This window comes from Antennarius striatus, chromosome 22 (assembly GCF_040054535.1).
Source record: "Antennarius striatus isolate MH-2024 chromosome 22, ASM4005453v1, whole genome shotgun sequence".
NCBI lineage: Eukaryota > Metazoa > Chordata > Actinopteri > Lophiiformes > Antennariidae > Antennarius > Antennarius striatus.
The window spans coordinates 7,951,792-7,961,983 of NC_090797.1; the positions used below are offsets into that span (position 1 = coordinate 7,951,792).

Genomic DNA, 10,192 nt, shown 5'->3' on the forward strand with positions numbered 1-10,192 from the left:
GGAAAACATCAGACTGGTGACAGGCATTGTGCTGAGGGCAGAAGCAGGGCTTTAATATCAATCTGAATGCAGTCGCCCTGCTGCATGGAAGAGGATCAATTCTGCTTCAAATTACCTAATAGGGTTACTCTTGAGTTAATGCTGCACCTCATGTCAACAATTACACGGTTATGGTCTCCAAACAGCGATAGCAGAGAAAGTCACAGCTACCGGCAGGAAAAAAAACAAGTTTGGAATAACAACACAATTACACCAAAGCACGACACAGCAGGTTGATATCTTACATCAACTGTTGGTCAAAAGCAAAATAATTTGAAAGGAGCTGAGATTTTTCCATTTTAAAACTGCCTGCAGGCAGTTCTTTCTGCATGAGCTCCGACCTCCCGCAGTGAAAACTCTCTTATTTATTCCTCGGCATTGGCGGCGCATAGACTGGGCCCGGATTGTGATGTAGAATCAAAGAGCGAATGGCTCACAGAGAACAGTGGATTCATACAGAACCATGTATTTTCCCACAAACGGTAAAATCATTAACTCGTCTGCTGACACCACTGGTTTGTTTAACTTCTATGACTCTGGGAATCGGGTATCCATTTGTGTGATCTGTAGGTACCACTGTAATGTCGGTACCTTTGGTGTTCCTGTGGTCCCAGACGTATAGAGGACATAAAGAGGATGGTTGGAGGGAACAGGAACACAATCGTGTGGTTGAGCTGTGGCCATCTCTTCCTCCCAGTCGAGACTCAACTCCGGATTCAATGACACTTTATCCTACAACACAGATAAATCAGGAGCAAGTAAAGATTTTGATGAACCTGCCAGAAAAGGAGTTTGTTATTTGTCTTTAAGTGTCCATGTGAGTTATGAATCAATATGGTACCACTGCAAGTCAAATAAATACATGAACCTGAAGGAAATCATTTCTATTCACAAGACACCTCTGTTTACAGCTAGTATTTCTTGTAGGTGAGGTGATTTCAGGGCATCCATCTCATCCAACTCCAATTTGTGAATTTATTCAATAGTTTGTATGTTTTTTATCGTCCCAAGATTATAAAGAAAGTTTATGACTATTACATTCTTTATTCTACACTACAGTACTCAAGAATGAGGCACCTTTAAATACCGCACAAAATCACAATAATCCACGTTTCAAAATTGCATCCCTGTATTACTTTCAAGTCGAGGCCACATTTGAAGAACCGCAACCTTTTACTTAGCAAATGCGGTAACAGATGATCCATGCAAGCCTTGAGGTGGTGCTTCACGGGATTTTAGGAGCTTCTGGTCAATTTCAATGTCAGCAATTTCACTGAGATCTCTGACAACAGCGTCATAGTCACCGCATATATTTCCAAACAACGATCTCTTAAATCATCAGACCAGTTAGTGACTGGTGCATAGCATCCAAACCAGATTAAACAAATCATGCTGATGCATGTTTGCAGTGCTGTGGAATCAATTGTCAGAATGGTTCTGTTTTGTTGGACTAAAATCCTGTCACCACATCAATAAATATTTCTGTGCGGTGCGCTCATTAGACACAACTAAACCTGCCTAAAAGATGGAGCCGTGCCACTACCTCCTGCCGGTGGGCAAACATGCTTCACACGTTTTTACTCTTCCTTATCTACTTCAAGCAGTTATGCATGTTTTGATTCAATGGCAGGATTCCTAATGTGATATCTCCGATGGCAGATTTTTGACAAATTCTAGGTAATAAACTAAAAGTTGGTATAACTTTGTCTCTTAACTTCAAGGAAATGTTTTTTGTTCATCAACATTACAGTGATGACATGATTGTCACATTTCAGATATATAAACTGACCCACAGTGTGACGCCTTTGGTTTCTTACCATGTGGGGCCGGTTGTAGATGAGGACTTTTGAGGGCCTGTGAGAGCTCAGCTCCAAGGCCTTCTCCACTAGAGGGATGTATTCAACCTTTCTGCCCGGCTCGATACCAAATGAAGCTGTCACCATGAGTTTGGGCTGAGAGACAGAGAGATTGGGATTACGTTTTATTAAACAGATTTGAAAATTACGATAAATTTTATAGCTTTAAAGATTTCGATTATAGTGGCTATCATGCTTGTTTTTCTGCACCTATAGACACTACGTATATTATTAGCTATTTGAATGTGACAGTGGTGTTGTGTCATGTTAAATTAGGATGTCAAAAGCTTTAATTAATATGGATTTGAATGCCTCAGCTTTGAAGACGGTGGACACTACATTGGACAAGCTCAGTGGTGGTTGGCTCACGAGGTGTTACCAAATCCACTAAACAGGTTGTTCACTTGCGTGACTGCAAATTGTGATCCGTTTCCATGAAAATGTTTGAGTCAATCTTTGTTGATACTTCACCAAAGTAATTGAATTATTTCAACTTAGAATTGCGTTTAGCAAACAGCTGTTAGCAAAACTCAATAATTAATGAATGTCACTCAACAGAGGATACTTTATTAAAAAATGTCCTCCCTGTTCAAAATAACATTCAATGTTTGTCTATAAAATGCAGTCAATATCATTCATCCATTCATCACTGTATGACTGTGAAAAGAAAATGCAATCCAAGTGCTTTCCATTGTGAATGATTCATTGTAGGCTTAGCAAAAACAGAGACGCCTCAGGCAACTTTTGCTCTCAGCTTTTCACGTGCATGACAATTGGTTATTATTATTGCTATTTTAACCCTGCCTCATGTAAGTGAATAAAAAGTCAGCAAATTAGCTTTGAATGACAGGCACAGGCGCTAAAGAGTGATGTCGAATTAATAAATGCGATTGTGTTTTTGTAACTCAAGAAAAAAAAAGAAGACATGAGGTGAGCAAGAGACTTTCTAACCTTGGCGTGGTTGATGCGGACAGAGAGCTCTTTAGAGGCGAAGCCACCAAAGATGAGGCTGTGTGGGGCGCCGATTCGGGCACAAGCCAACATGGTGAACATGGCCTGAGGCACCATGGGCATGTAGATGACCACCAGATCTCCTTTCCTCACCCCATTCTTTACCAAGACGCCTGCTAACCTGGACACCTGGAGCAAGATACAGAAAATGTAACAACATCATCATGATGGCCAAGAAGGCACTCTGAAAAATGTTAATATATTTATTTAGATATTTTATATAAACCTGGCAGTAAAAATATACTTTGTTCATAAGTTTTTAAAGTATATGTGAAGAAAATTGGTGAAAACTGACATTCGAATGAAAATTTTAAGAAATAAACGTTATTGAAATTTTTCTTTTTTGCTTTCAAAGTAAAATAGTTTTCATTTAGACCTCATTATTAGTGCAGTATCTGTATTCGAGCCACGAATGAACTGACGCATCCGAATAAAGCATTTAATGGTTTCCAATTTTTCCAATTACATATCTTTCAGGTCCCAGCAAAAGGATGGAAAATATTTTCACTCTCATGGCAGCACTAACAAATGATAATTTCAGAAGTTGGTGGCACGTTTAACAAATCATTTTTACCACACAGCCTCACAGTCCAAATCCTGCTGTAATCAGTTGACTGATCCAGATCATTATTCGGTTGAGAGCTGTGACTTCAGCCTGCGACAGTAACACTCACCTGGTACTGAAGTTCCCTGAACGTGATGAGTTGTTTAGTTCCAGTCACCGGGCTGTCGTAAATGATGGCAGGCTGCTCTCCACGGCCACTTTCCACATGTCTGTCCACGGCGTTGTAACACATGTTTGTCTTCCCACCAACAAACCTGAGAGAGAAAAACATAGTAGAGCCTACATCCTGTTCTGAATGAGTTGTTGTTGTTTTTTTGCTGGTTGGATTCTTTCAGTTTTGGCTAAAAAGAAACAGAAATTACTTAAATCCAATCCAGGCAAAAAAGTTTGTGGACAAATTTGCCCAAAAAAAAATTGCCTGGATCTGCCTCAAAATCTAAAATCTTTCACAATCAAAGGGTCTTCTAGCACTTAAAAATCTCAATACAGGATCTTTTAAATATATTGTGCAAACAATTAATGTACTTGTGATAGGTTCAACTCTGATGCTGCACATATGGATGAAAAGCAGCAAGCAGGTCAACCATATAGTACCAACAATGTAGGCGCTGCTGATCCTAAGGGCAACTGTGTCCTTCATGCTCTTGGTCCTACTTTAAAGTTAGACGTCAGTAAAAGTCACGCATCTATTATAGAAATATAAAAACAAACAAAAACAAGCAAATAAACATGCATGTCACTCTTAGCTCAATGTGTGATGTGTGTTTTAATAATGTTTGCTTTCAAAACCACCTCAGGAAGGTGCACATAATGTTCTTTCAAGAGCGTTCTGTGCACCTAACCCGTTTCCATTGGGGTTACGTTTTTATTTGGATTTGTCTCTCTGCATTTCACCCAAACTGCTTGATGAATCTGAATGAAACTTTGCAGGAAGGCTATGCAAATTTGTGTGAATTGAATTTGTGTGAAGGGGTGGGGGGGTTAAATTTATTTTGCAGTGGGTCCAGATGGGTGGGAGGTGAATGAACTGCTTTCTATAGCAGGGCTTTGGGGACTGTTTAAGTCAATCACACAGAAACTGCTAGAGGGATCACAATGACAATTTTGTGGGAAGGTGTTGCATGTATACAGTAAAGAGAAGCACCACGTTTATGGTCCAGAAGTCATCTACCAGGTGATCACATGCAGGAATGGGGAAACGGGGCTGCTGAGGTGGCGGGTTGGTTTTCTGAAAGTTGTTTGGTAAATAAAAACTCTCATATTTCATATTTCTTCCACAAACTTTCAAGGATTTCAAGGAATTGGGGACAACATCTTGTCTATTCACAACGGAGACTTGTGCGTTGTGGCCAAATATACGTTTCCAAAGCACGTGATACCTTTTACGCAATGCACTAAATATGTTTCAAACATTTGGAAACAGTCCAGAATCTAAACTTTTTAAACACCTACCAGTTTGGGAAAACTGGATCCTGAACGTGCAGAGTTTTATTCCACGGTTGGAACCAGTGTATGTTCTCTCCCACCTCACCCCAGAACTTCTCGGGGTTGTCCCTCGCCCCGGCGAAGGCTCGGCCGTACGCCGCGGCGGACGCATAGTTTCTGTAGCTCAGCGGGGTGGAACGCGTCTTTGCGTCTGCGAATGCCTGAGTTCCTGCAGCTCTTCCTGGACGTTGTTGTTGTTGTTGCGCGGCCGAAACTGTCCTCAATCTGCGCTGGAGCAACCAGGAGCGAAACGGGCGCAGAATATATTTAATTCGGATGTGCATTGTTTGCATTGTTGTTTAGATTTGAAACCTTAACTGGCGCCTCTTTCTTCCTGACTTTTTTTTCTGCAGAAGGGCCCACTGGTGTTAGTATGCTTCAGCCGACGTCATCTGGGGCCACGTTAAGGGAGAGGAGCCTCCAACAGAATTCCTTCAGTCCCTCCAGCAATGTAATCTTGGCGCAGGAGGAACTGTGAGGAAACACTATTACATAACACGAATACAATTGTTAATAAAAGACCATTAAAAGATAATAAGCAAATACATTGTTAAAACTTTCATCTGGGGAGGCTGCACAACTCGTTGTATCAAAATTCCAAACCCAAGACACTCCTCAGGATGTTTTTTTTAAAGAATAAATTATGCCCATGGCCTGTATTTTATCACATAAAATACAAATCTTTCTTGAAGCTTCTCTCCATCACAAATCTTTGTTTACCAGACACCGCATTAAATTTTCAGAATCCTCCTGGAGTAAATATCCCATCTCCTGTTAGGAATACAAATACCTATCTTAAAGTGTTCTGGGAATGCTCTGAGGGGGCTTTTTTTTTTTATTCTGAGAATATTTCTGACATAGCTTGGTTCAGCTCCGTCAGGTTGCTATCTGCTCCTCAGTTTTCCACTGATGATAGTTTACTCACTGGAGCGTAAAAGTCAGGGGTTTTTAAAGTTTGTCATACCAGGAATCCTGACAGCAGACACTCAAGTAACATTTAGCAATATAATTTGCTCAAATTTTGTGTTAAATTTTGTATTATGGTGTCCTCATGACTCCTACTGCTTATCAAACATGACTGAGGAGGATCCTGTAACGTCTAGAATAAAGAATTATTCTCACGTGATTCCTCCTTAGCCTCCTGGATGTGATACATACATACTGGTTCCACTTGATGAGTTCAAATGCTTACGTAAAAACCAAACAATAAAGGAGAAACTTGTATGACAAAATAAACTTGAATTTCAGGACATTTCAGCAAATAATTCTAGCCGCGGTCAAGTGCAACTGTAATCAAACTGTGAGTGATGCCTTCCAGCACTCTCGTGCACTAATTTGCCCACCCAAAATGGGTTAAATTAATGCCCCCACTGACGATACCATAACTCTCATTACAAGGGAGACACTATTGGCAGAATCATTGTTGCACCCCCCCTGGCACGAGACAAGAACATAGACATCATTAACTAATGGCTGCTTGAAAAGGCCAATCAGACCTTAACGGAGGTCCAAGATAGCTCATTACAGCTGCTCCATCTTACCCTCGCCTCTGATTGGTTGTGATGAGTCTGGATCTTTGGAAGCTGAATTCACTCCTCAGAAACAGTTGGAGCCAAATTACCGGAGTTTATCTACAAATGATTAATCTCAGAGTGTTGGTTTTTCATCTTCTCACAGAGCATCTAAAAATGGATTTTTAATTAAATTAGTTTGAAGGAAACAATTTAACAATTTGGATTCGGCAGAGGGAGCACGAGAATGATTTCAGTCAACATTTTTCTCAGTTTAATAACCGATCCGTCATCGCAGATTAATTCAGTGGGGTGAATTTGCTTTTTGAATTGCCTAAAAGGGAACACATCACTGGAGATCATATCATTTCATAAAGTACATTGCTGATGTAAGTGTGGGTCGAAGCAGTTTTCATCCCTGATTATTCCCTCATTTGATGCCAATAAAAGCAGGAGATAAAGATAAAAAGAAGCTGATAGATACAAGAATGATATAAGCTTTTTCATGGTTCGGATATGTAGTTCAATAGATACCTTAATATGTCTTGATGTCAGCCTCTGAGTAACTAAAATGCCAAATAAACAGCAGCAGCACATCAATAAAATGTCTATTTCATGCTGTAAAAAATAATGACAGCACAGCAGTCGTCCAATGAAATGAGATGAGATCTCTCAGGAGATGTGTCAATGTGGAGACTGCATGCTTACATGTTGTGTCTCATTTCCAGTTGACAACGTGAGTGGAAGCAGTTTCCCTGAAGGGGGCGTCAGCAGTCTAATAGTTAGAAGAAAAAAATACTTGTTCTCAAGGTTAAAATGCCACAGCTGAAGCACGATATGTGAAAATCAATATTGCAGCTTCACCCCTGAGCCTTAAGAAAGATATTTAATCCCAACATTGGATTAAATTTACATCAAATCCCTAAAGCAAAGTGCAGCGCTTGTGAAATAAGAGGCTGTGATCAGGAAACTACTTCTCTCATATATTTTTTTTGTCATCTTGCCCTGTCAATAACACTGCTTAAAGACATATCCTGCAAACCTCTAAAATGTTTACATGGTGATCTAGTCATTATGTGCAGCAGCTGTTTGATGGCGCTGGGTAATAAACAAGAGGGCAGCTGTGGGAAAGCATGCGGCCACATCAAACCACAACACACCATTACATAAATGCATTTTCTTTTCTTTTTTTCTGTTTTTGTAGATGTGGTTTCATCTTTTTTCATCCTGTGTGACATGTCAGTAGATCAAAGTTAATGCTGCACAGGGATTATAGCCATTGGTTGTCAAAATGCATTACTCAACATTGCTTTTCAATAAGTAGGTGATCCATTTTCATCTGAACATGTGAGTTCATCTAGTGGCTGTATTCTGCTCTCCTCAGGTACAGATTCAGCACAGAGCATTGACTGCATAGTACACTGGGAGAAATCCAATGTATTACATGTTTTAAAGACTCTATGAATCACTGGTTCCAAAACAAGCATCATAAAAAGCCTTGATGGTTTATTTTAGCATGATTGGAAAAAACAAGTAATATCATGGTTGTTTAGTGAGTTTCAAAAGTGCTCACGAGCCAGTTTTAGTTTAGAATAATGCTAGGCTAGCTGTTTTTATGACTTTCTACTCTTCCTGCAACCTAAACTAAGCAACTTCTGTCTTTGATTGTGACTGGTATCGTTTTGGGGTTTTTTTGCTTGCATGTCATTTTCCAAGAATGTGAAATTTCCAACCGAGAACAGTGCTTTTTAAATCTATTTTATATATTGATAGGGATTCCTGGCTTTGACTTAAACACTAACAAATGCGATGAGTATTAATTTAAAACAAATCCAGCTGTCTCTGTTTGTTCTGTTTACACCGCCTCTTGCATTTCCTTCTGTGGGAGAAATCAATTCCCTCACTGCTTACGAGCTTTAAGAGCACTGCAGAGTAATCCCACCTCTTAAAAAAGCAGAACTGTATTGCAGCCCATATAGATGAGAGTCTGTAATCTGCCTGTGCCCTCTTTCTGTGGGCTCTCTAAGCCCTCACCCTTGCTATCCTTCCTTCCAGCCCACCACTTACCACCAGTTTGCATCTGCATGCAGCTGGGTGGGACCGTGGGTAGCTGGAATTCACCAGAACATATGGGCTCTGCGATTAGACTTGGAAACAGTTTCAATCAAAAATAAAGTAGATAATAAAATTTTGCCTGAAATGCTTCAAAAAATGAGGAAATTAAAATTCATCAAATTAGCATTTTTAAATGTTTTTCCGTAGCAGTAGATTTAAAGCAAAGTGAGGTCAGAAGTGAGATAAGTGCTTTCCAAATGCATTTAGGCTAAAAGGAGACATATTTGCCAGATTTTTGGTCTGAATGTCTGAATATCACTATTATTCATGATGCATTCCTGTTTACAGCCTGCATCTGTCACAGTGATATCATGAGCAACATCTGACATCATGCTGACACCGCACCCCTCCCCCCAAACTAGGGATTTGCTGCTAGTTTTGGTTGAGCACTGTTTATGTCAATTGTAATGACTGGCCATGTATGAGCCATGCTGCAGGAAACATTAGGCAGCAGATCTACAACAAATGTGGAGAGTCAGTGGTTTGACTCTCGTAAAAATGAGGATTAATCCTTAAGCCCTTCAACAAAGGTTCACTGACTGCAATCATTCAGTCCTTATCAGGCATCATGCAACGCGTGCAGTCAAGAGAGGAGCTAACAGGCAGCATGGCTCAGTGCTTCACAATGAAGCTTAATGGCAATGGTTGCAATCAGCTGATCTCTGAAGTGTAATGGATGAGTGGATCGTACACAGCTAAGCATTTACGTATGCAGCCAGAACTACACACTCTGCACAAGTCAGAAATTCAGCCTGTTTGTGCAGAAACATGTGCAGAAAGACTGCCTGATCACTGACGGACGCGTTTATTTATTGAGTAATGGTTTATAGATCATATATGGCCGTCCACTAATGTGGACGTCATGGTTTCCCATTTTAGTGCAGTGTTTTGGCCTAAATCCCAGTTTTAGTCCCACCCATTACAATGTTATTTTGGATCGTGTACTCAAAACTTGAAGGAAACAATTTAGCACTCAGAACCTACAGTTTTGCAGTGCTTTTGTTCACAAGGTAACATCTACAGTGACTTGGTTAGCTCTGCTGAACAGGTTTTGTTTCCTTTGTTAATCTGTTAACACAATCACACAGACTACTGGATGGGTTCTCTTGGGTCGGGCATATGGAAGTGGAGTACTCATTATACTCTGGAACAGACTCATAAAAGGCGTGTATCCAATAATTAATTTCAATTTAAAAGCATTAAATCAAGCATTAAATCTTACAGGGTGGGGGCTGAAACCAGAAGAGAAGCAGCCCTGAAAGGCTCCTGGGATTGGAGCAGGTGAACACATGGATACAACGCCTGATCTTCTCTGGATGTCCATATACTTTTGGCTATTTATATCCTAATTATGTCCCCAACCCCTGGCACAGTGTCATCAGCACCATTTGAATTAATTGATTACAATATATTCAGTTAATGTGTGAATCATTGGATAAAGAGCCAATCGGGGGGGTGTTCGTTCCTGTTCAATCAATGCCAGGTGATAAAACAGGAGGATGGAGGTAAATTAATCCCCCTCCCTACCACTCCCAACACCCCCACCCCCTCATCTCTCTCTCTCTCTCTCTCTCTCCCTCTCCCTCCCTCTCTCTCCCACTCTGTGATGC

General features: G+C 40.4%; 1 protein-coding gene across 1 annotated transcript in view; it reads right to left on the bottom strand.

Moving 5' to 3' along the window:
* The window catches only part of acss3 (acyl-CoA synthetase short chain family member 3), a 29,133-nt gene extending 23,748 nt beyond the window's left edge, over positions 1 to 5,385 (bottom strand). The window contains exons 1-5 of the mRNA XM_068306656.1: positions 4,924 to 5,385; positions 3,581 to 3,725; positions 2,847 to 3,035; positions 1,857 to 1,991; positions 631 to 771 (exon numbers count right to left, since the gene is read on the bottom strand). Coding sequence (XP_068162757.1) covers positions 631 to 771; positions 1,857 to 1,991; positions 2,847 to 3,035; positions 3,581 to 3,725; positions 4,924 to 5,249 — 936 coding nt within the window. The 5' untranslated portion in view covers positions 5,250 to 5,385. The remainder of the gene's footprint in view (positions 1 to 630; positions 772 to 1,856; positions 1,992 to 2,846; positions 3,036 to 3,580; positions 3,726 to 4,923) is intronic.
* Between the last annotated feature and the right edge of the window lie 4,807 nt (positions 5,386 to 10,192).